The 27,631-nt window shown below is 38.6% G+C and overlaps 1 protein-coding gene across 1 annotated transcript in view; it reads left to right on the forward strand.

The window, feature by feature from the left end:
* The window catches only part of LOC122810576, a 470,053-nt gene that overhangs the window by 109,772 nt on the left and 332,650 nt on the right, over positions 1-27,631 (forward strand). Inside the window, exon 6 of the mRNA XM_044082155.1 lies at positions 24,168-24,437. Within this exon, the coding sequence (XP_043938090.1) occupies positions 24,168-24,437 (270 nt within the window). The remainder of the gene's footprint in view (positions 1-24,167; positions 24,438-27,631) is intronic.

The following is a 27,631-nucleotide window of genomic DNA, read 5'->3' on the forward strand; positions in this document are numbered from 1 at the left end:
TGATAATGGTACAGTGGTCCGGAATTTTTATTACATTACATTTGTTAGATAGGAGAGAGACAGTAGCCTATCTAATTTGCCATTTTAAGATCATTCAACTTTCTGCCTGTTCTCCATCCCAGTCTTCTCCCTAACTCCTTCACCTGTTACATGTCTCATAAATGGTTTCATGGATTGCCTCTCCATCATCTATTCTAGTAGTCTAATTAATCTATTTCATAGGTCGACAGCCTTCACTGTGAAGAAAGTTTACAGACAGAAGGAGTAATTAGTCTCAGTAGCTTGTTGTATATGCTCTGGCCTCCCCTCTGTTCCCTTCACATATCCCTGACATGATACTGTGCAGCCACGTCCTACCCCAGGTCTTCTAGTCTCTAATGAGAAGTGCTGTAGCTCCTCCTGCTTTGGTAATATTGTTTACTCTGTACCTGAAGCGCCATTCTTGTGGCTTGCACCAGCCTTGTTTCTTTCTTCTTGTATGATCTGCAGAACTGTATACAGTTCCCAAGATGTGGTCTGGCCAGGGCTCAGTGATATTGGAACATCCCCTCTTTGCTTATGGAATCTTTCCCTCTGAGGATAACTGCTGACTACTGCCACTGCTGTCCCAGTTTGCTCCAGTTAGTCCAGTGCAGGTTTAATCAACACCTCCAGCTCCTTTTCAGGTTCTTTTACTGCAAATCCTATTCCCTCAGTTTGATACTTTGCACTGCAGTTGTTGTACCCTGTACATTTTTTTTTGCATTTGTCTGTACTGATCCTCAATTGCCATCTTTTTTGCCCACATCACCTCTACATATCCTTGCATGGACTCTCTCTTCTCCTATCCCGCTTTTCTGTTGCTATCTCTGTATTATCAGTGAAGAGACTGTTACAACTCTCTGTTACATCAAACATGTCTGATGCAATCATAGTAAAGAGTGTTGGACCCAGGACTGACCCCTATGGGTCTCCATTTGTCAGTTTTCCTATTCCTGACGTTGTCCTTCTCACCACAACTCTTGGGTTCTAATATTAAATTATCCAGAAATCTAGTTCCTTTTATTGATCACATTGTCCAAGGTCTTGGTTAAGTCAACAAAGACCACATCTACTGGTACTCTACTTTCAAATTCTCCTGTAATCCAGTTATAACAATGGATATTATAATAATGGATCTGGTTTGACTCACAGCTTCTTTTGGCTGTGGACTATTACTGGTTGCTTCTTGGTGATTGGTGTCCTCAAGAAAAGCAAGCAGCGTCTGTGTGAGGAGTATCTCAAAGATTTTCCCTGTCACACTGATCATAGACTAACAGGCGTATTGTACCCTGGATCTTTTTTGCACCCCCCCCCCAAACAACGGTACTACACTTAATGTACTTCAGTTCCATGGTGGCCAGTGATCTACTGAAAATCTTGGTTATGGGATATTCTGATATACTTTGCAGGTTCCTGAGGATAGTGAGTGATTTGCATCTCTGACTCATTTCCATGCCATTTTATATCCTCATTTTTTTAGTACTCTGACTCAACTTTAAATCTGTCTCTCAGGATCATTATAAACCTTACTTCATGTCTTTTCTTTCTGCTGTGAGCCATAAATAAAATTAGTGCTGTTGGCCTTACTGGAACCTTCACATGGACCTCCCTGGCACTATCCATCTTAGTTTAGACCATATACAGAATATTTGTACTTTGTGGTACAGATCCACATCAAAAAGCCTGAACACCTTATGGCCAAGACATCAGGCAGCTCCTGCTGTCTACCCAGCAGCTTCACATTTTCCAGTCTTGCTTAGCAGATTTAGATCTCCCTTTCTGGTACAGGACCAACACCATTTGGTTGAACCTCACATGTTCCAAAATCTTAGCAAACGCTCACATCTTGATTAAACTGCATGTCAGCATTTCCAAATCTCTTTTGACAGGTTCATATCTCCTATGACTATAAGCCTCTTCCTTTTAGCTCATTCCTTTATTTCCTGCTATAGTCTCTCCACCTTGCCCTTTGATATGTGTGTGTGGCTGATGCACCAGAACACCTGATTCTTCTATCTAATCAGTCAGAGCACTTACCCTAGGTTATCCTATCTAATCAGTCAGAGCACTTAACCTAGGTTATCCTATCTAATCAGTCAGAGCACTTACCCTAGGTTATCTTATCTAATCAGTCAGAGCACTTACCCTAGGTTATCCTATCTAATCAGTCAGAGCACTTACCCTAGGTTATCCTATCTAATCAGTCAGAGCACTTACCCTAGGTTATCCTATCTAATCAGTCAGGCACTTACCCTAGGTTATCCTATCTAATCAGTCAGAGCACTTACCCTAGGTTATCCTATCTAATCAGTCAGAGCACTTACCCTAGGTTATCCTATCTAATCAGTCAGAGCACTTAACCTAGGTTATCCCATCTAATCAGTCAGAGCACTTAACCTAGGTTATCCTATCTAATCAGTCAGAGCACTTACCCTAGGTTATCCTATCTAATCAGTCAGAGCACTTAACCTAGGTTATCCTATCTAATCAGTCAGAGCACTTACCCTAGGTTATCCTATCTAATCAGTCAGAGCACTTAACCTAGGTTATCCTATCTAATCAGTCAGAGCACTTACCCTAGGTTATCCTATCTAATCAGTCAGAGCACTTACCATAGGTTATCCTATCTAGTCAGTCAGAGCACTTACCCTAGGTTATCCTATCTAATCAGTCAGAGCACTTACCCTAGGTTATCCTATCTAATCAGTCAGAGCACTTACCCTAGGTTATCCTATCTAATCAGTCAGAGCACTTACCCTAGGTTATCCTATCTAATCAGTCAGAGCACTTACCCTAGGTTATCCTATCTAATCAGTCAGAGCACTTACCCTAGGTTATCCTATCTAATCAGTCAGAGCACTTAACCTAGGTTATCCTATCTAATCAGTCAGATCACTTACCCTAGGTTATCCTATCTAATCAGTCAGAGCACTTAACCTAGGTTATCCTATCTAATCAGTCAGAGCACTTAACCTAGGTTATCCCATCTAATCAGTCAGAGCACTTAACCTAGGTTATCCTATCTAATCAGTCAGAGCACTTAACCTAGGTTATCCTATCTAATCAGTCAGAGCACTTACCCTAGGTTATCCTATCTAATCAGTCAGAGCACTTACCCTAGGTTATCCTATCTAGTCAGTCAGAGCACTTACCCTAGGTTATCCTATCTAATCAGTCAGAGCACTTACCCTAGGTTATCCTATCTAATCAGTCAGAGCACTTACCCTAGGTTATCCTATCTAATCAGTCAGAGCACTTACCCTAGGTTATCCTATCTAATCAGTCAGAGCACTTACCCTAGGTTATCCTATCTAATCAGTCAGAGCACTTAACCTAGGTTATCCTATCTAATCAGTCAGAGCACTTAACCTAGGTTATCCTATCTAATCAGTCAGAGCACTTACCCTAGGTTATCCTATCTAATCAGTCAGAGCACTTAACCTGGGTTATCCTATCTAATCAGTCAGAGCACTTAACCTAGGTTATCCTATCTAATCAGTCAGAGCACTTACCCTAGGTTATCCTATCTAATCAGTCAGAGCACTTAACCTAGGTTATCCTATCTAATCAGTCAGAGCACTTAACCTAGGTTATCCTATCTAATCAGTCAGAGCACTTAACCTAGGTTATCCTATCTAATCAGTCAGAGCACTTAACCTAGGTTATCCTATCTAATCAGTCAGAGCACTTAGCCTAGGTTATCCTATCTAATCAGTCAGAGCACTTAGCCTAGGTTATCCTATCTAATCAGTCAGAGCACTTACCCTAGGTTATCCTATCTAATCAGTCAGAGCACTTAACCTAGGTTATCCTATCTAATCAGTCAGAGCACTTAACCTAGGTTATCCTATCTAATCAGTCAGAGCACTTAACCTAGGTTATCCTATCTAATCAGTCAGAGCACTTAACCTAGGTTATCCTATCTAATCAGTCAGAGCACTTAACCTAGGTTATCCTATCTAATCAGTCAGAGCACTTACCCTAGGTTATCCTATCTAATCAGTCAGAGCACTTAACCTAGGTTATCCTATCTAATCAGTCAGAGCACTTACCCTAGGTTATCCTATCTAGTCAGTCAGAGCACTTAACCTAGGTTATCCTATCTAATCAGTCAGAGCACTTAACCTAGGTTATCCTATCTAATCAGTCAGAGCACTTAACCTAGGTTATCCTATCTAATCAGTCAGAGCACTTAGCCTAGGTTATCCTATCTAATCAGTCAGAGCACTTAGCCTAGGTTATCCTATCTAATCAGTCAGAGCACTTACCCTAGGTTATCCTATCTAATCAGTCAGAGCACTTAGCCTAGGTTATCCTATCTAATCAGTCAGAGCACTTAGCCTAGGTTATCCTATCTAATCAGTCAGAGCACTTACCCTAGGTTATCCTATCTAATCAGTCAGAGCACTTACCCTAGGTTATCCTATCTAGTCAGTCAGAGCACTTACCCTAGGTTATCCTATCTAATCAGTCAGAGCACTTACCCTAGGTTATCCTATCTAATCAGTCAGAGCACTTACCCTAGGTTATCCTATCTAATCAGTCAGAGCACTTACCCTAGGTTATCCTATCTAATCAGTCAGAGCACTTACCCTAGGTTATCCTATCTAATCAGTCAGAGCACTTAACCTAGGTTATCCTATCTAATCAGTCAGAGCACTTAACCTGGGTTATCCTATCTAATCAGTCAGAGCACTTAACCTAGGTTATCCTATCTAATCAGTCAGAGCACTTAACCTAGGTTATCCTATCTAATCAGTCAGAGCACTTAACCTAGGTTATCCTATCTAATCAGTCAGAGCACTTACCAGGTTATCCTATCTAATCAGTCAGAGCACTTAACCTGGGTTATCCCATCTAATCAGTCAGAGCACTTAACCTAGGTTATCCTATCTAATCAGTCAGAGCACTTAACCTAGGTTATCCTATCTAATCAGTCAGAGCACTTAGCCTAGGTTATCCTATCTAATCAGTCAGAGCACTTAGCCTAGGTTATCCTATCTAATCAGTCAGAGCACTTACCCTATGTTATCCTATCTAATCAGTCAGAGCACTTAACCTAGGTTATCCTATCTAATCAGTCAGAGCACTTAACCTATGTTATCCTATCTAATCAGTCAGAGCACTTAACCTAGGTTATCCTATCTAATCAGTCAGAGCACTTAACCTAGGTTATCCTATCTAATCAGTCAGAGCACTTAACCTAGGTTATCCTATCTAATCAGTCAGAGCACTTACCCTAGGTTATCCTATCTAATCAGTCAGAGCACTTAACCTAGGTTATCCTATCTAATCAGTCAGAGCACTTAACCTAGGTTATCCTATCTAATCAGTCAGAGCACTTACCCTAGGTTATCCTATCTAGTCAGTCAGAGCACTTAACCTAGGTTATCCTATCTAATCAGTCAGAGCACTTAACCTAGGTTATCCTATCTAATCAGTCAGAGCACTTAACCTAGGTTATCCTATCTAATCAGTCAGAGCACTTAGCCTAGGTTATCCTATCTAATCAGTCAGAGCACTTAGCCTAGGTTATCCTATCTAATCAGTCAGAGCACTTACCCTAGGTTATCCTATCTAATCAGTCAGAGCACTTAACCTAGGTTATCCTATCTAATCAGTCAGAGCACTTAACCTAGGTTATCCTATCTAATCAGTCAGAGCACTTAACCTAGGTTATCCTATCTAATCAGTCAGAGCACTTAACCTAGGTTATCCTATCTAATCAGTCAGAGCACTTAACTTAGGTTATCCTATCTAATCAGTCAGAGCACTTACCCTAGGTTATCCTATCTAATCAGTCAGAGCACTTAGCCTAGGTTATCCTATCTAATCAGTCAGAGCACTTAGCCTAGGTTATCCTATCTAATCAGTCAGAGCACTTACCCTAGGTTATCCTATCTAATCAGTCAGAGCACTTAACCTAGGTTATCCTATCTAATCAGTCAGAGCACTTAACCTAGGTTATCCTATCTAATCATTCAGAGCACTTAACCTAGGTTATCCTATCTAATCAGTCAGAGCACTTAACCTAGGTTATCCTATCTAATCAGTCAGAGCACTTAACCTAGGTTATCCTATCTAATCAGTCAGAGCACTTAACCTAGGTTATCCTATCTAATCAGTCAGAGCACTTAGCCTAGGTTATCCTATCTAATCAGTCAGAGCACTTAGCCTAGGTTATCCTATCTAATCAGTCAGAGCACTTACCCTAGGTTATCCTATCTAATCAGTCAGAGCACTTACCCTAGGTTATCCTATCTAATCAGTCAGAGCACTTAACCTAGGTTATCCTATCTAATCAGTCAGAGCATTTAACCTACGTTATCCTATCTAATCAGTCAGAGCACTTAACCTAGGTTATCCTATCTAATCAGTCAGAGCACTTAACTTAGGTTATCCTATCTAGTCAGTCAGAGCACTTAACCTAGGTTATCCTATCTAATCAGTCAGAGCACTTACCCTAGGTTATCCTATCTAATCAGTCAGAGCACTTAACCTAGGTTATCCTATCTAATCAGTCAGAGCACTTACCCTAGGTTATCCTATCTAATCAGTCAGAGCACTTAACCTAGGTTATCCTATCTAATCAGTCAGAGCACTTAACCTAGGTTATCCTATCTAATCAGTCAGAGCACTTAACCTAGGTTATCCTATCTAATCAGTCAGAGCACTTAACCTAGGTTATCCTATCTAATCAGTCAGAGCACTTAACCTAGGTTATCCTATCTAATCAGTCAGAGCACTTACCCTAGGTTATCCTATCTAATCAGTCGGAGCACTTACCCTAGGTTATCCTATCTAATCAGTCAGAGCACTTACCCTAGGTTATCCTATCTAATCAGTCAGAACACTTACCCTAGGTTATCCTATCTAATCCGTTGGAGCACTTAGCCTAGGTTATCCTATCTAATCAGTCAGAGCACTTACCCTAGGTTATCCTATCTAATCAGTCAGCGCACTTACCCTAGGTTATCCTATCTAATCAGTCAGAGCACTTACCCTAGGTTATCCTATCTAATCAGTCGGAGCACTTACCCTAGGTTATCCTATCTAATCAGTCGGAGCACTTAGTCTAGGTTATCCTATCTAATCAGTCAGAGCACTTAGCCTAGGTTATCCCATATAATCAGTCAGAGCACTTAGCCTAGGTTATCCTGTCTAATCAGTCGGAGCACTTAGCCTAGGTTATCTTGTCTAATCAGTCAGAGCACTTACCCTAGTTTCTCAGCTTGCTGTGTTCCTAGATTGGATTTTATTTATTAAAACATCCAACATGTTATTTCTGGGGAAAATTATTCCAGTGAAAACAATTACTGCAATGGCTTTGCAGGGTTAACTTCTAGGTTCAACTGTCTTCCTTTCCCAGTTATGTCTGCTAACAAGGCTTCAGTGGTGGCACACTGGTATAAAAGGCAGTGATACTGTTTGTCCAGTTCAGTTATTGCCTGTAATGTCCTCTGGTTAGGGTCTGCACGCACTCCCTGTGGCCACAAAGGATTTTGCCAGTGCTCTAGTTTTGTTTCAAATCCCAAAGACATGGTATTAAATGTACCAGTGGTCCTACATTTTATTAGGTGCATATGGTGTGTGTGTGTGTGTGTGTGTGTGTGGGTGCGTGGGTGCGTGCGTGCGTGCGTGCGTGTGTGTGTGTATGTTTGTGTGTGTGCTTCAAACAGCTGTCTCTGTAGTTTTATAATCTCAAAAGGGTTAAAACACTTCTAACATTATGTATAGACTGTAGAATGGCACTTAGTAGATACACATGGCAGTTTTTGGATTGTAATCACTCTTGTACTGAATCTTGCAGCACAATGCGAACCACTGGTTGTAAAAGCAAACATAATATAGCTAAGGGTAGAATGTGATTTAAGCACAGTGCCTCAGATTAGAAATGTCTTGTTCATTAAGCCTTAGGTTACACAGTGCATTTAGCTTTTTCACTATATTCCATTTTCAGTATATTCTAAGATGTTGATTATACAGTGAGAACACTTTACCATTATTGTAGTGCACTGCACTGCAATTCATTCAAGCAGTACAAATCTGTATCCCATACCAATGACTTTGATGGTTGCACTGGAAAAGACATCAGTACAGCTACTGAAACATAAATTATGCCAAACATTTGCCAGTCTGTAGTCAAACTTGTGTAACAGTTTAAAAATAATAATTTTCCTGTATATAATCATTAAAATTATCCTACTTGGCTGCTATAAAAGCTGACCTATTCTTTCTTCTTTGGCCTCAAGTGGATAGTGTCAGCTGTCCAGGAAGAGACCCTTATAATGTGGATGAAAAGCATTCTAAGCCCCACTCTGTCTGTGCTAGGTTCAAGCTAGGTCATTGCCAAAAAGTGGAAGAGTTGATGGTCAGTAGTGAGTGGTAAGAAAGACAAAAAGAATACACACACCAGGCAGATGAAGGATGGGGACTGCAGAGGAGAATTTGGTCCGGCATGGGCATGGGGCTTAGCATTCTGTTTCTCATTGCATGCCCCTTACAAGGGAAGGACTTTAGACAGGCAATCACCATAGAGATGGGATGTTCATCATCACCTTTTCTGCTTTGTATGTTCATATAAAAGCTTATTTCAGATGTTTACATTTCAGTAATTTCTTGCTTCAGTCTTTGCTCAATCTTTTCTTCTTAAGATTTTCAGTTTTAGTATCTTGAAATTCATTTATGAAGTGGAAGTCTTTTAAGCTCTCCCGAACAATATTTATTTATTTATTTGACATTTGTTAACTGAGTTGGTCCACCTGAGCCTCAGCCCATTTTCAGTGGAGACCTGAGAAGAAAAGCTCCAGTAAAAGACAAGCAATTATTAAGAGTACAATTTAAGAAAAGAAAAAAGAAAAATAAGACATATGCTGAAATGTAGCTTGGAACATACAGTGACAAAAATTAAAACTACAATTTTATACATTAATGCATACATACATAGAAATATTTCAAGCATGGGCATTAATGTCCTTCTAGCTTGCCAATATGCCAAAACACTTGTTCCCATAAGTATCCAGGCTGTTTTTAAAAATATCTAAACTAGTACTTGCTTTAATGTAATTTGGTATTCTATTCCATGCATCAGCTATTCTGTCAGAAAACCAATTAGTACACTTCTCATTCCTATAGAATCTGTTTTTAATTTCTCCAAGAGTTTTGGGTTCCTAATGCCATGACGGGAATGGACCCCATTCCTAAGTCAAGGTACGATTAAAGTTCATGAAATTAGTATTGTTTCACTCTTTGATGTTAGCCAAAAGTGCTCTTAGCAGCACCCGCAATGTGCCCAGTAATGACTCCTTCTGCAGTTCATACAGTGTTACATGTATTGGTAACATATCTAAATACGATTGTAAATAATTTTTTATAAAACAGTGTAAGAAACTTCACTGTGTGGAAGATTTTCAGTCCATATATTTCTAGTTAATCACTGTATATTAATCAGATCAGACAATAGTAGTAGAAGTAGTGAACGTAAACTCATCAAGTCAAAACAAAACAAAAAGTAATAATAGAAAATATATAATTGTACAGTATTACTAAGTATTCAAAAGTAATCCCAGCAAGGCAAGCAGTCTGTTTCCAGTTGAAAATCCTTTATTAAGTACACAGACAAGCGATCCAAGTAAAACAAAAATAGAGTAATCATTTCCTCACAAGCTTTCTATATATATATATATATATATATATATATATATATATATATATATATATATATACCTTTTATCAGGCATGGGAGTGGTTTATTGTGCTGTAAAACAAAGTGTTATTGGTACACATGTTAAATTCACATCCCTTCCCCCATCAGTATGACATTCGAGCTGGTCCTGCCCTACCTAGTAGCTGTCATAATAATATATAACCCTTATGTACTTTAAATGCAATTTATAAAGATGTGGTACCTCTTATTTAACCAAATTATTAAGTAGATTATTAAGTCTGTGATTTTATCCAAGACAATATACTACATAGCTGGAAATATATCAACTTTAGTTCATTTGGCAATCAAAAAATATATATAACTATATACATATACATCTTGCATGTAAACATCAATTTCTATTTTCATAACCTATTGTTAGCAAAGATCGCTTTCGTCCTTCTAGACTTCTTCAGGTCTGTGTACAAGAACCCTACAAACCTATATAATTGTATAATTAGTTAGTATTGTTATTCCCCATCATTTTGAATAAAGTGGAAAAAAGAACCAGAAAAAAATAAAAATAAGAAAAAATGTATGTATGATGATGGAAACAAAATATACACTTAAATTTCAACTGATTTAAAATAGTATTTAAAACCAATTTGTAGAAATAAAATAAAATAAAATACAATTAGGCATGTAAACAATGTGGCAATTTTCTAAGTTCCATTGCACTTTTAATTGAACAGTATTAGTTTAGTCCAGGCTTCCTAAAAGAGTTCAGCTTTAATTGCCACATGAGTTCATGTTTCTACAGAATATTCGGGATGTCTCCTTCAAGATCACCCATGTCTATGCGATCCAAGATCTGGAACTTAAAACTGTGTTTGGCTAGTGCATTATTTTTACATCCAGAGCGGATTTCTGACAGATGACATGAAATCCTACGCTTGAGTTTATTTACAGTATTGTCTGATCTGATTAATATACAGTGATTAACTAGAAATATATGGACTGAAAATCTTCCACACAGAAAAGTTTCTTACACTGTTTTGTTTTTGGACCCACTACACTTTAGTGGGTTGTTTTGAGACTTCGGGGATACCACAGAAATTACTTGTTTTTAAATACTTTTTTATAAGACCAGTTGCTCCTAATACTACTGGAACTGTCTGGGTATCTTTCTTCCACATGGCTCTTGTTTCTGCCTGTAGATCAAGGTATTTTTTGACTTTGTGTCTCTCTGTATGCAAGACACTATAATCACTATGTGTGGTGATTTCAATGCTCAATGCTACTCTTGTCCTCTTTTCTTGGACCACTATATCCGGTTTTCTAGCATCTACCTTTTGGACTGTTGGTATTGGGTGATCCCAGTTGATAAAAACTTCATCATTTTCTATGATTCCCTGTGGCTCATGTTTCTAGTGATTTTCAGCCACTTCAACACCATAATGTTTTCACAATCTCCAGTGTAACAGTCTCACCAGATTATTATGCCTTTCAGTATACAGTCCTCTGTTATTAGAGCATCGCAACCAGCAATAAGGTGTGTGACTGTTTCCAATTCGGTTCCAAAAAACCTACATATGTCTGTTTCTTCCACATGTTCAATGGACTTTGTAAACCAGCATGTATGTAGCCCACTGTCTTGGGCTGCCAATATTAACCTTTCATTTCTTGATGTAAATTCACCTCTCCTTAACCATTCCTGCATTGGTTCTTGATCCACATGGGGCTGTTCCAGAAGTTTTCTATACTTGCAACTATATTTATGTTTTTTTCCACATTTCTTGCCTTCTCATCTGGTCTTCTCCAAAATGTATCTACTTCCACTTTTTTGGGGGGTCTATCGATTCCTTTTTCCTTATTTCCCAATTCTCTATAAAACTTTTTTGGGTCATCAATAAATTGTTTATTTTGTGCTTTTCCCTTATATTTATCTTCGTATCTTCTAAGTCTTTCCGCCTGTTTTGAAAATTTTAGTTTGTTATCGCCAATAGTGGACAATAGATCCTGATTTGTTCTAATACTGTGCATTGCTTTTATCGCATCTATCTTTCTTAATAGAATCTTCTACATAGGCTATCTGATGATTCTCTAGTACTTTTTGATAACCTCAAAAATTCCCAGAGGTAGTTGGCCCTAAATGCCCTACATACATACCTGAATAAGATCTCCTCTTAAATATCTGTAAGAGACACTGTACAAGTTCAGATATTTTAGTCTTTTATAATAACTTAGATTTTCACATCCATGGATGCCCTTGGTATATTTCCACTGTACTCTTTCCAGTTTACTCATGCTTGTTTTCCTATAGGGTTTCCATATTGTTATTCCATACTCAAGTTTGGGTCTAATGTAACTAACAAACAATGACTTCATTATGTTTGATTTCCTAGACTTTATAAATCTTTTTTATACAGCCTATAGTTCTATAACTATCAATAGCCAATTGGTTGATATGATTAGAAAAACTCGTAGCTGAATCTACCCATATACCCAGGTCCTTAAATGAGTCTACAGTTCCAATCACTGTGTGCTGTTAAATATTCACCTTTCAGTTTATGTCTCCCAAATCTCATATGCTTAGTTTTTGATGTATTTATCAACATATTATTCTCCTGTGCCCAAATGGTCAATTTAGTCAAATTATTTTGCAGACATGCCTTATCTGTAACACTTGTAATCAATTTACCCAATTTCAGGTCATCAGCATATAGACTGTAGAACACCTCAGCTGAAAAAGTAAGGTCTAAAAGATGCAGTCTAAACAAGTAAGGGCCTTGGAGAGAGCCCTGTGGGACACCCTGACTGTAACCAAGGATTTCATCTGTCCAGTTGCTGTGTGATACTTGCCGTGTCCTATTTGTAAGCCATGCAGCTATCCATCTTATCAAGTGTACATCAATACCTAGTTGTACTAATTTATTGATTAATTGTAGTATACATTGAAACATCAATTGAAACATAGCTTGATACATCACATATTTGAGTGACAAATAGATATACAATAGTGGAACAGTCATGGGAGCTAGAGCTGTGAAAAGAAAACATTGAATTAAAAGTAGAGAAGGGGGGGTATATAGGGTCCTGGCAGGAGCATACCCAAGAGTTTGATAGGGTGATTTTCAGTTCTTTTTTGAACATATTTGTGTGGGTAATGCTTCTTACATTGAAAGGGAGTTTGTTCTGGGCTTGGGATGCTGAGTATTTGTATAGTAGTTTGCCAATGGTTTTATTGGACTTGTAAATATCCAGAGATGTTGGTCAGAGCTTTGGAGTGTACACTTTGGGGTTTAGTAAGATAATAGAAAAGAGAGGCAGGGACAGGCAGTGGGTTTGTTGAGGATGAAGTGTGTTATGTGTACTTGAGTTAGTAGTAGCTGGGTGAATTCTAGCCACTGTTGTTTTTTTAGTGAAAGGCAGTGGTGAGAAGTGTAGGGCTGGTTTGTGGCAAATCTTGCTATTTTGTTATAAGTTTGTTCAAGCTTGGCAATTAAAGTAGATTGTAAGTTTGTTAGGATTGGCAAGGCATAAAGTAGGCTGGCTAAGAGGTATGTCTGTGCCAGAGAAAATCTGGAGTCAGTAGTAAGGATTTTTTTGTTCCTGTAGAGCAAACCCAATTTTTGGTGTGATTTTTTGATACACTGCTGAAGGTGAAGGTCAAATTTTAATTGATGATCTATTATGGTACCAAGGAGCTTTGTGTGTGGGTTTCTGCTTTAATGATTGTGTTATTAAGTGATGAAATGGTAAAGGTGAATTTGTGATGAAAAAGTGGTTTTGGAAGGAAAAGAAGTTTGTTTTTTGTTTTTTTGGAATTTAAAATGAGCTGGTTTTCTGTAAGCCATCTTTCAACAGACAGGAATGAGTTTTAGGTAAGTTTTTGAAGTTGAGTGAGCTTGTCAGCAGAGGAGATAAGTGTAGAGTCATCAGCATATTGGATAAGAGAGGGTTGGCAGCAGGACGTGTGAAGGTTGTTAATATATATATTGAATAGTAGAGGTCTATGAATGGAGCCTTGATGGACACCTACTGGGATAGGTAGTAAAGGGGAGCAGGAAGTGTGCCATCGGACAGACTACAGCCTGTTGGTAAGGTAGATGGAGAACCATTCAAGAGTGGAAGTTGAAAGGCTGAGGTTGGATCATTTTGTTGGAAGCTTAGAATGTGAGACGGTGTCAAAGGCTTTGGAGAGGTCTGGGAATAGACAAGAGAGAAGTTTGTTGTTATTTTGAGCTTCAGGTACAGTGTGTGTGAAAGATATAAGGGCAGTAGGAGGACTGTGGTTGGGCCAAAAAACATGTTGGGTAGCTGTGAGAAGGCTTTCTTGAATTAGAAAGTCTAAAAACCGAGTGTGTATACATTTTTTGAGGATTTTTGAGAGTGGGTCCAGAATGGCTATGGGCCTAAAACTGGAAGGGTCAGTGGAGTTTCTTCCTTTGTGTAAAAGTACAGTATAAAATGATTTCCAGATGTCGGGGACTATGGATTCTTGGACTGATCTATTTATTAGTATAGAAATTGGATAAGCTATTGAGTCTGCAGGTACTTTAGAAAGAGAGGGGGTAAATTATCAGTTGCAGGAGACCAAGGTTTTAGTTTTTGGAGGAGTGATTTTATGTAACCAGTGGGAACTGGCTTAAGTGAAAAGGGGGTTTTGTTGGTAGGTGTATATGGAGGGGTAGGTGTTAGGGTCTATATCAGTAAGTTTGTTGATAGAGTCAATAAAGTAGCAGTTGGGATGATTGGCAGTTTCTTGTGCAGAATTGTTTGGGTAGGGGTTTGGGGTTGTGGGACTTCCTGGGTGAGGAAACTTATTGATGCTACTCCAAAATTTTTGGGGATTGGAGTGATGGTTAGTTTGGTCCTTATGGTAGAAGTTTTTCTTGTTATTCTTAATTTGTATGTCGGTGCAGTTTCTAAGTTATTTGTGGTTTTGAAGGTGTGCAGGGGATTTGTTTTTTTTAATCCAGGATTTCCAAACACCATCTCTTTTATACATAAGAGAGCAAGTGTCCTGTGAAAACCAAGGGCAATGTTTTATTTTATACTGATTTTCCTTAGGAGTGCTAGGCAGTTAAGAATAGAAAGATCTGGTTGAATTTTAGTACTCCATCATTAAGGGAAAGGTAAAGGAGGCAGGACCAGCTGATAGATGAGAGTCTGTTATTAAATATAACAGAGTTAAAAACATGAGAGTTTCTGGCACTTTTTGTATAGATGAGACCTGTACAGTTGGAGTGAGTGACTATGGATGTGGGTGGGCAGATGCTCACTTATGGTATCAGGCAGAGAACAGGGGTTGTGTTAGGGGTTTGTATGTGTTGTGAGGATCCAGTCAAGGATTGTGCTGGTACTGGAGTGTTTATTCATGTGTGTTATGGTTGTGATTAGATAAGAGAAGCCATGAATATTAATGTCAAGGTTTGGTTAGTCTATACTTAGTGTTTTCCAGTCTATATTTACATCACTGAGGATGACTGCTTCATTGTGTATGTTGTGCGAAATCCATGGTAGGATGTTTTCAAGGATGGAGATGTTTCTACCTGGTAGGATAAAAATGAAAGTGATAGCAAATTCTTTATGGGTACTTAAATGATAATTTAATATTAGCAGTTCAGCAGGGTGAAAGTTTGGGAGTGGAGTAGATAAGGGGGAGAGGTTAAGTTGTTCAGATTAGAGTATAGCAATGCCTCCTCCTTTTTTAGGGATCCTATCCAGACAGCAGATGCTGTATCCAGGAGGTAGGATTTCATCATTTGAGATATGGGGTTTTAGATAGATTTCTGATAAGCTTAAGATATCTGGAGTGTGGTAGGCTATCCACAAATGGAGTTCTGAAGTTTTGTTAAGTATAGTTTGCATGTTCATAGAGAGGATGGTTACACTTTTGGAGGTGGAAGATTAAGAGGAGAGGGGGAAAGGTGGTTGGGGCTGGGTGGAGAGTCAATAAATCCAGTGTGATATGTGATAGTGCCATCTGTGCCAGGGAGAGTAGTGCAGTGCATGTGTAATTTATGCCAGCATAGCTAGCTGGAGTTTTGTAAAGAATTTTATGTCATTTGACTATCACACTCATTTGTACAGATGCTTGCATTAAAAATGTATTTGTAAAGTCACTTGTGTTAAAAATGCATAAACAGTGGGTCCTGCTTGACAGAAAAGATCTGATTAACTATATAATTTTAAATCATCTACAAAAAAAAGGATGAGAATTCCTTATACTTTGTTGTTTTCTGGGAGCCAAATTGTAGTCATGACCTCATCTGTTAGGTAGACAGCTTAATGGGTTAAGGGCAAGACAAAGAGCAGTAGTAACAGAGTCACCTTGGAATATCCCCCTTTGAATTTTTATCCCTGGGATAATAATCTGCCCTTTAACATGGCTTAATTGCAAAGTGGTCTGCCACTGTTTCATGGTCACTGTAATGTAATTGATCACTGGAGGGTGTATTTTATACAGTTTCAAGCACTCTTTTATCCGCAAATGTGGGATGTTGTCAAATGCTTTTTTATAGTCTATCCATGTCATACTTAGATTCTTCCCCTTTTTACAGTTCTCCATCATGACTTTATTTAACAACAAATGATCCTTTATTCTACATGACTTTCTTTTGCTACCCTTTTGTTCTATTGCCATGATTAAGTTTTTTTCTAAATAATTATAAACTCTGTCAGCATCAATTCCAGTGTATATTTATACATCATCGGAAGGCATGTTTTTGGTCTATAGTTTTTAGGATAGCTTGCAGATTCCCTCTTAAGGAGGAGTATTGTTCTTCCTGTTAACCAGGTTGGTGTCTGTTTGGCATATGCATATAAATAGTTCTTACTCATGGCTAAATCTTCATGTAAAGATGTTAATACTTGTAGCCAGAAATTAGGTACTGCTTCTGGGCCTGGTGTTTTCCATTTAGGAGCTTTTCTTAATTTAGTTTCAATTACTCTGTCTGTTACTTCATCCCCATTTCATATCCTGTACAGCTGAACTTCTTATTCTTTTACTTCTAACCATTCAGCATCTTTGTTATGCTCCACATGATTTTCATAGATACTTTCCAAAATGTATCTATTTCTTCTTTTTTCGTGGTATTTCAATTCCTTTTGTCTTGTTTCCCAATTCTCCATACAACTTCTTTTGGTCATCAATAAACTGATTATTTGTATTTTTCCTTTAAATTTATCTGCATATCTTCTAAGTATTTATGACTTTTCTGATATTTTTAGTTTAGTATTTGCTATAGTGTATGATAGATCCTGATCAGTTCTGATACTGCACATTGATTTTATCATCTATCTTTCTAAGTATTTTTGTTGATCTGTTCCCTCTTCTGTACTCTTCTAACAAGGACACTTCTTGTCTTAACTGTTTTATAGTTTTCTGTATTTGATGCTTCCATGATGGCATTTGATTTCTCCCCTTCCTTTCCCTTACTGCCCTGTGTTTTGTGGTAAGACTTTATCTGTTATTAATTTAGCTGTAATATATCCTATTTACTTCTGTTGTATTGCATGAAGAGTCCTGATTACTGTGTTCATTTTTTTATCAAACTTCAAACATTTTGTGTCTTATTGACTTTCTGTAGTCTATTTCTGTTGTTGATTTTAATATGTCTATCCATCTCTATTAAATCAAGCAACTCTTTCCTTAGATAATTTTCTTCTAAACTGAGGGCACATTCTTTTTTCTTTATTTCCTGTGGGCATTCTACAGAAAATTTCAAAGCATCTTCCTGTGCCATATTTTCTTCAGTTTCATCCTGTGTCATCCATTGCTCTTTCATATGGGAACTTACTGGCCTATTACTCCATAGCATTGACTGTGTCTAAGTTGTTGCAGTATCCTGTTGCTTCCCTTGCTATGCATCTACAACTGAACTTTTGTTCTGGTTTCCGACTGATGGCTCCAAAGTATCGTCATACAGCAACTGATCAGATGTTTCCCGCTCCACTGTTTTTTCCTTAATTTGGGTGTCTATTATTCTGTCCTGTTGTGTTATCAGAGTTAGATTCTCTACACTGAAACCTTCACTTCACAGGTAATCCAAAACCTCAATTACTATTTCTTTAAGCTTTCAATCACTAATCCTCTTTTCTATTTCCCTCTTTGTTTTCTTATTTTTTTGTATTGTAAAAGTTTCCATATCCGGATACCTTTTCCTGTTGTTGTTGTGTCTTTCGGCTTTTTCCCAGTTAGGGGTCACCACAGCGGAACTCCGGTCCACTAATGATTGGCAGTAGATTTATTACGTGCCGAGTTGCCAGCTCTGACGCACAACCTTCAACGAAGATACGCCCATTCACGCATGTCTCCACACAGAAGACACTCTAGCTGAGAATCAAACAGAACAACGTCTTACTGTGATGTGACAACGGTACCGCAGCACCACCACCGCTTCTCGGATACCTTTTCCTGTATTTCTCTACAAATATCTTTGGTGTTGCTCTTTTTGCATAGATTAGTTTTGATTTCTCCTTTGCATAAATATTGTACCATATTAAGTCTCTTTTTCTTTCCCATGTCCATATTTTTTCTTCAGATGTCTCCTGTTCCTCTTGCTTCTCTGTACTAGGGAGACCAGCTGTTCCATCATTCTGGGATATATCCTGTGTTAGACTTTATATACTAAATTGTTTATTATGTAGGTATTCCATAACTTCAGTGCCTATTTTTTAACTTCTACTTTACTAATTTTCATTTGACATTCTCCCCTTTGTGATCTTATTTTGTGTATTGTGAAATTTTCCATATCTGGTTGCCTTTGCCTGTATTTCTCTTCAAATATCTTAGGAGCTGCTTTTTTAGTTTTGATTAATTTGGCTTTCTCCTTTGCATAAATATTGCCTCATATCAGATCTCTCTCTTTCCCATGTCCATGTTTCTTTTTTATTCCTTTAAAAATCTCTAGATTTTGTTCTTTATATTTTCATACTTCCTCAGTCACTTCTTTTTCCAAACAGCCCAAAGTTTCTTGGTCTATATAATGTTTTTCATAAAATTTGGATTTAAAGCTTTTGACAGTTTTTCTTGTACAAGTATTTTTCTTTCCTCTAATTTCTCTCTTAATCTTTTTGTATATCTTCTGTCTGGAAATTCTGGGCTTTTTGCATAATCTTGCATAATAGTAACAATACATAATTTCCTTCTTATGTTCAATAGTCTACCCTATCAGTTTTTGTGATTTTTGTGCACTACTACTGCCTTCTACAACAGGTGGACAATCCTGGCCTAGCCCCTTTGCAGGAATGTTGTTTCTCTGTCTTGAGGATTTTACACCATCATTTTTTCCATTCCTGGCATCAGTGCACCTACCAGGACTGGGCACTTTTTTATCCTGGGACTTGTGCACCCAGCTATCTTTTTTATTTTTTAACCTATTTCTGCCCGTGATATATGCTATATAAAATACAGTCTATTTATCAGTATTATCTTGGTGAGATTTTGTAAGTATAGATGTCTTCATTAACAATGAATTCTGCACACAACTGAATATTGCCTATGAGGTTGCAGATATAGCTAAAGAATGCCCTCTAGTTGTCCTCAGCCTGGAAGGTCAAATTTATCTTAAATTTGACTTTGGTTGACTTTATTTGTCCTTTGAATTGTTTGCTAAGTTTGATGAAGGTGCTTTTATCCTGATAGATGGTACACCTCCTAATCTGTGCCATGATTTTTCGCCTTCTGTTGTACAGCCTACTGATGTTCTGATTCCACCAGGGTGGCTTGTTTTCTCACTTAGTTCTGTACTTATTCCTGGTGGGTAGAGCTGTCTCTAGGCAGCTATTAACATGCTTGTATAGGGTTACTGTGAACAGTTCTGCATAGGCAGCAGTGTTCTCAGTGTTCAGGCGAGCTTGAAATTTTGCCAGGTTATCACTTATTAGTTGGACATTAGCCTTAGAGTAGTTTCTGAATATTCTAGGATTATCTGGGTTTGTGAGCAATGAGACACTGATAAATGGGGCAAAATCCTAAATTTAGCATTTTTGTTTATCTTGTCTAATTGAACATTGGACATTGATAACTTGCCACTCAATGTGTATCTTAATTCTAATAAAATATTTAAAATATACAAAGAGTAAGAAAGAGTAAGAGGGGATTGAGGAATCTATTTCGTCCATTGTATGCACTATCTAGGGGGTCTTCATTCCATATTGAATGAAAGGGCCTATATTATGTTGCCAAAAAAACTTTACACCTAATGCCACATCGTTGACCCTTATTCAGCAAAATTCACTTCCGTGATTCACTGAATACTTAAAGGGCAAATACTTGCCCCGCAACCCAACAGACCCAAATCTAGCTAAACCAAACCCACCCATGTGGAGGGCTGTGCCCCCCAGCCCTCCCAATTAAAAATACCAACTCTGAGATCACACTACAGTGGAGAAAAGACAAAGATGTGTAGTTGGCCAACTACGTCTTTGCCCTGTAAGTATTCAGCGAATCGCAGAAGTGAATTTTGCTGAATATTGGTCATCGATGTAGCGTCTGTGGAATGTTTTTTCGGCAATGTAATATAGACCCTGAATGAAGTGTGTCATGGGTTTGCAGTGTCAGCTATAATTCAGCTAACTTAAATAGGTGGAACTGTGTTGGCTGCATATATCCAACCAGGAATACTGCTGTTGTACCTCTCCTAATCCAGCGTTTTAATAAACAAAAATGTTGTAATTATAATATCAGTATTGTCAAATTAATGTATGCCTGAAGTTGCACAATAGCAACCCATTTGTCAAATGAAACCATAAACTGCTTCACATAATTCCCATTTATACTTTAGTGGCTTAACTGCAGTACCCTGAGCTTGAAATTCCCAGAAATCCATTCTCTCAGCCTAATTCCCCAGTTGTGTTGAACTTGCCAATTGATGACTAGTTTTCGGTAGTAAATCATTATTTTTGTACTGTGTGTGCTGACAGTGATTCCTTTGTTTTGGGAGATTTCTCTATTCTTTGTAAGACCATGGGGTTGGTATATATGAGTTTGGATAGATGGGTCTTCCTCCCATATGGAAGGGGTGAAAGCAGATGTCCCTCTGCAAAAAAAAAAACACTTTCTTTTTTCCTTCAGTAGGTTGCCTCCTGAGCAGTTTAACTCAGCAAGTTAACCCCTTGGCAACTTCAACTTTTGGAATAAGAAAGTAAAACTTGGTTTATTGTAGTATGTTTCTTTTCTTCCATTTTGAGATAGACAAACATGCATGCATCAAAACCTAACCATGCTCCATGGGATAATAGCTTTTTATGTGCATGTGAGGAGTGGGTTATATATACCCTCTTGGTTATGTAGCTGGACTGTTAATGTGTAATTGAACAGTCTCTGTTTTCAGTAAGCCTAGACAAAGCTCATGGAAACTTACTAAAATGAGATAAAATGTAATAATCCTCATAGTGACATAGATGATATTGATATTTGTTGCTTACAGCATAAGTGGATGGATACATGTTTGGAAGGCTTTATTTCTGTTAATCTTTTTTCTATAAATTAACGTGAAAACTTTGTGTCTTTTGGAAAAGTGAGTGGAAAGGTTGAAAATGACTACCATTTTTCCTTACAATGCTTGTCATGCAGTGGTTCAAGCTGGAAAATATCACCATACAGCAACCAGAAATGGCAAAGTCACCTTGCACAATGCTGGCCTTTCAACTTGCACAGCCCATAAAAATACAAGAAGTCTGTTATCATTTGCTACTATCATTCTTTAATGTGAAATGACTGTATATGCACCACTTTGGAAACAGGGATTTTCACTTTGTGGTTTCTAGCAGGAGTCCTTATATGCATGAAACTTTGGCCCTGTTTAATCATGTACATGTATTTGCCTTTTTGTAGATAACCTTGAATCAGGAAGTATGCTTTTTGCCCTTAAGCTAGTTGTATACATGCTGAGCAGAAGAGCTGCTGATAAACATAATATTTATATATTTTTTTAGGATTACAGAGTACTATACGTAAATCCACAAAACAGGAAATGTGGGGGCGGGGCAGGTTATAATCGGGTATCCACTATGTTAGTGACCACACCCACAGGGAAGCTTTGATCATGTCGAGCTAAACCTCATATCTTAGAATTCTAGAGAGACATACTCATATAGACATTTGGATGAAGCTGTCCATTAGGGTATCTTTACAAAAATACTGTAAGATAATCATCTTTAACAGACAATGTGGTTAGATGTGGTGAAAAACATAGCCATGCAGACTGCTGATTCTTGAGTATAGTCCAGTTCAGTTCTTTTTCTCGTCTCTTCTCTTATCTCTTTTTTGACTTTGACAAGGTAATTCTGGATCTATCAAATCATGTCAAGGTAACATCTTTTTTCTCAAAAGTATGTATGAAACTGGAAAGTCTAATTAGTAATTAACATGATAAGAGAGGTCAGCAGGAGTCACTATAGGGACATTTCATCTCTCACCTGTATTACAGGCTCAACAATACCACAGGAATATGAGTTATGTTCCCTGTCAATCATAACTATGTATGTTTTATGTTGGTTTGTTTTGGTGTCACAAATTTAAAAAAATGGCAGTATATTCAATCATTTTTGATGTGGATGAGACAAATTCCTGGTCACCATTTTCCATATGCTTTCAAAGTGTTAGGTTATGTGTAATTTATTAATGATTCATTACATGTCTACAAGTCTGCAAATAAAACAGAAGAGTGACTCATTTTCAGACATTTAACATTTTTCTGAATAGTACTGTGTGGTTGGGGGGACCTTGGTGTGTGTGCCAGGAATCATGTGTCCTGTCATCTTGTTAATGAGCTTTATGACTTTTGCTGATGGGGCAGAGGGCAGTTTTTAGCTTCAACACTGTTTTAATTTTATGAAGAAAAATAACTTTATTGTCATGTAATATGCACCAGTGAAGATATGATATGCTTATTGTACAATATATGTATGTATTGTCATAATGCATAACATGTGTGATTTGTGACTAGGTTTGTGGCACTATAACAAGTCAGCAAAATGGTCTTAATATATAAAGACATAAAAACCGACAGATAAAAATAATTAACCCCCCCCAGAAGAAGGAAATCCACACATGTACCAAATATTAAGTATCAAGATTTACTACAAATAATTGCATATTGTTTAATCGATGCTAAAATCATTGGAGCTAAAATATATGATGACTCATAAAGTCACACCAGTAACTCAGTGACAACAATAAGATTAGAAAACAATGCTGTTTTTGCATGACACATTCCCCCCCATCACCTTAAGTGGAGGTTGTGCACCCCCTATATCCCCAGTTTCTATATATAACAATACCATGCAAACTCAAACAAAAGGGAAAGGGTATAAAGGAAACATAAAACTCACGTATTCCCTCTTCAGTGACTTCTATAACCCAGACATAAAGCACAGCATCTACAAGTAACAAACAAGCAATGTTTCTTATGCAGTGTTCTATGCTGACTAGAGTCAAGCTCAACAGGGTCTTCTTTCCCTGCTGATTCTGTCAAGCCTGTTCTCTTGGCTGTGGTTTCACTAGATAGTAGGTAGGGACAGTGGGAATCTCGTTCATCCATTCATGCACATCACTAATTAGATGACGAGGCATTTGGCTACCTTAAGAGAGTCATAGTTACTCCCGCCGTTTACCCGTTCTTCATTGAATTTCTTCACTTTGACATTCAGAGCACTGGGCAGAAATCACATCACGTCAACACCCATCTTGGGCCTTTGTGATGCTTTGTTTTAATTAAACAGTCAGATTTTCCTGGTCCGCACCAGTTCTAAGTCAGCTGCTAGCTGCTGGATGATGCGGGATGCCGGTCAAGACCGTCATCCGCCACAGCTAGGGAGATCCACAGGAAGGACCCAGAGAACATCCAGAGTCGCCGTCATCATCCCCTCGGCCCCCCCCAGGAGGGGGGAGCATGGCAAGGGGTCAACGGCTCTTCCAGCTGCGGTGCACGCCCAGCCCCGCTTCACACCCGAGCCCGACCGACCCAGCCCTTAGAGCCAATATAACACAATAAACTGTAATGATCCATATTTACATTCAGCAAAAGTCAGGATAAAGGGACAATATGCATTTTTTAGTTTTTCATATTTTGTGATTGATTTTTTTAGGTGCTGCCTTTTCATCTTTCTGCATCTTTATTTCATTAGTGGTAAACCATTACATGACTCCATCACTTTGTATTTATAAACACCTGTGTCATTTGTTATTTTTGTTGTGTTTTCTAAGATTTCTAAATGATTTTGCATTCACCCAGTGAAATCCACATTTAGGAATGCATACACAATGTTATTACTGCTCATGACATACTGGCACAAGAAAACCTTTATTATTCACCTTTCCCGTATTCTACTGAAACTTATCGAACATGAAGCAATTTGTACACAATGGAAACTGTAGCCTCCTGATTTTGTAAGCTCTGCACTTAGAACTTAGCATTGCATTTGTTTCATTTCAGGTAGGTAGCTTTGCAATAAGAGACATTTTGATAACTCTGTGTTTCTATTTCAGGGATATATTTATATCAGACAATTGTAGATTGTCTCTACATGAATGATGGTGAGATAGTGTTACTTATTCAGACAATCATCTACAACAAGGAACGACAACTGTTTTTTGACAGTCGAGTTGGCAAATTCATTGGCATCACAGAAAATGGAAAGATAGATGCAGAGTATTTTAATAACAACACTGAATATTTAGATAATCTCAAGGCTGCGGTTACTACATTTTGCAGGTACAACTACAACTTAATGAAGGATGTCATTGTGGACAGAAAAGGTATGTTTTTCAGTAACTACGTTTGTTCCAAGTATTTAGCTAGAACTGAAGTTTTTTTTTCTCATTTTTTGTCCAGTCTCATCTTGGGCCATTGATGTCTACTACTAGATTAAATATATTTTCTATACTTAACAAATCTACGAAGGTGTATAGCCATCTTATTTGGCTGACCTTTACCAACAATGGTGGCATTGGTGGTGGTGATGACAGTGCATTAGCATCTCATTATTTGTCTAGATTAAATGCCATTTGCTGCCTATTAAGGAAAGCCCTCCAGTTCTTATGACTGAGTCACTATATTTTGTTAGTTTGTTTTTATTTTTTAGCTTAATTATTCTCTTTCCATTATTTGACAATTTTATTAACTGTTACTTCTCTTCTCTCTCACCCTGCAGAGTAGGATGTTAGCAGACACAATGGAACAGATTCTGTAAAGTTCACAGAACCTATTTGCGGACAGTGCAGCAAGCCAAAGGAAGATTTCAGGGTACTTGCTGCAGATGTGTTTTCAGAAGTCACAATGAAGGCAGCCCAACTACTTAGATATTCACTGTAGGATAATTAGTAATTCTACACATGCCAGTCTGATTCCAAAGCACATCTCTTGTACACACAACACAACTGAAATGCAATAAACAGCCACGCTGACTCCATTTCTGAAGTCCTCTGGGTATGCTCTGTGGACCCCAAGGAATATAAGTGACTATTACACATTACACAGAGGCCTACAACAGAGCACATGCAGCAATCAGAAACTCCATAGTGTGTGTGTTCAGTGTATTAAAAGTTAGGTTCAGATGTCTAAATATATCCAGGGAGTACACTGCAATACACACCTGAAAAGGCAACACAGATAACTGTGTTGCATGCTACACAACGTGCTAACCAGAGCACATGGTGGTCTTCCAGTGGGTCTACTTCGACCCATGGAAATGACATTTGTGCAAATTTCACTTACCCAACTCCACTTCTTCGAAACTTCATTAATCAGAAAGCACGGACTGCCAAAATCCTTTCCCTGTGAAAGGAACCACTTGGCCACCATGATAAAAAGCCTAAATGGACCAAAACTAAACCCACCAAAGTAGGGGCTTCGTCCCACACACTCCCCTACTTAAATATACCAACTCTGAGATTGAACTACATTGAAGAAAGGGCAAAATTCACCATGGAGGTCAAGTGGTTCCTTTCACAGTGAAAGGATTTCAGCAATCCGTGCTTTCAGATTAATGAAGTTTCAAAGAAGTGGAGTCGGGTAATTGAAATTTGCAGAAATGTAATTTCGATGGGTTGAAGTAGACCCCTTCCAGCTGTAGGTGTGGTTGAAATACCCCAATAACCCCAGATGTCTAAAGAGGACATACCACAGGTATCCGAGGAGAAGCAGGAGGACATAAGGGACAGAAGACAATGTAGTGTATGACTACAAGTGCAGGCCAAGGTATCATGGCAGCATCTGACCTAAATGTTTGAGTCATGACAAACCACACATACCTGAGTACACAGGCTGAACATAGGTATTCAGGCATTGCCCCACCAAACCAAAGCAACACAGATTACATCTAATGCCAATTGCTCACTAGACGTACACACTGATCATCACGCATAACACCAAACTCCTATGATATTTCAACATGAATATATGCAAATGTGTCAGAACAAAGATCATCAACTCAGGGCACAACTGATAAGCAGTATGCATGCACACTTAGATCATTGTATCACAGTATGGAAAACAGTAAGGGACACACATCAGTGCTACAAACTCCTATGTCTACAATACAATAACATAGGTTCATAGGTAGGTACTAGGCTATCTGCCCGAAGGCATTTATAAGCCTAGCCAGAATGTGTTGGCTTTCGCCGCCTCCTTAGATTAGTTCCCTGTGCCTCTGTCCAGTAGATCCATTTAAGTGATCCCTGGGGTAAACTTTCTGTTTCCCATCCACTCGTCAAAGATTCTCTTGAAGGGGGTTAGCGAGGAGCTCTACTTAATGTAGATTGGAATCTTGTTACAGGGCATGGGAAGTCTCTGGGACAGGAATCTATCCCTCCAGCATGTTCTATTTATTGTTGTGGTGAGGTTTGGATCCCTAGAGCATGTGGCTCGAGGGGATAAGGTTTCCTTTAGGTGGAGCATATCCATCAATTCTGGGTTGGACATGGCCTTGTATGTAAGGCAGAGATCACCTCTGAGTAGGCGGTATGCAACCGAGTACAGCTGGAGTTTCTTCAGTCATAGGGCATCTGCTTGAGGCCAGTGATCCTCTTGGTGAGGTACTTTTGCGGTCTTTCCAGTTGTTGCAGGTGTCTTGTAAGGTACATCCCAAATGGGGCATTGTACTCTATGATGGGTCTGATGAGTGATGAATAGAGGGGCCCAATGACCCCTTTCTATCTGGATGCAAACCCTTTTGTGATTAGGTGGGCCACATAGAAGGATTTTCTAACTACTTTGGCAATGTGATTATCAAAGGAGAGGTTACTATCTATTTGGGTCCCCAGATCCCTTATTACATCCTCCGTATTTAGGGGGCTACCACCTATGTGGTAGTTTGTGGGTACTTTGTTTTTTCCAAAGGGGATGACTATGCACTTTTTGGCATTTAGCTTGAGGCCATGGTTTTGACACCAGGTATTTGTCTCAGTGAGACTCTTTTGGAGGATGTTTGTGTCAGCTGGAGAGTCAATTATAACCCCCAGTTTGCAGTTGTCTGCGAACTTGATAGCCATAGTCCTCCTATGCTTGCCTGTACTTCTGAGAAGTATATACTGAACAGGAGGGGTCCTAGGACTGAGCCCTGGGGAATGTCACATGTAACCGGTTTAGAGTCAGACTTAGCTCCTGCAACTCTTACCATGTGGGTTCTGTCCATGAGCCAGTTGGCAACCCATCTCATGATGTAGTGGTTTATGTTCAGGCTGGTGAGCCTGTCTATAATACCTGAGTGGGGAATGGTGTTGAAGGCCTTTGCAAGGTCTAGGTAGGCTGTGTGGACCACCTTTCCCTCACCTATAGCCTTGGTAACTGTCTCAAAGAAGTCCACCAGGTTTAGGAGGCATGATCTGCCCTTAACAAAGCCAAACTGGGTAGGGTCCAGTGTTTGGAGGTTTCCAATGTCTCTGTTAATGAGATCCATGATGATGCACTCCTTAGCTTTGCAGACCAAGCTAGTCAGGCTTACAGGGTGATA

This window comes from Protopterus annectens, chromosome 9.part0, assembly GCF_019279795.1.
Source record: "Protopterus annectens isolate FY-2018-M chromosome 9.part0, PAN1.0, whole genome shotgun sequence".
Lineage (NCBI taxonomy): Eukaryota > Metazoa > Chordata > Ceratodontiformes > Protopteridae > Protopterus > Protopterus annectens.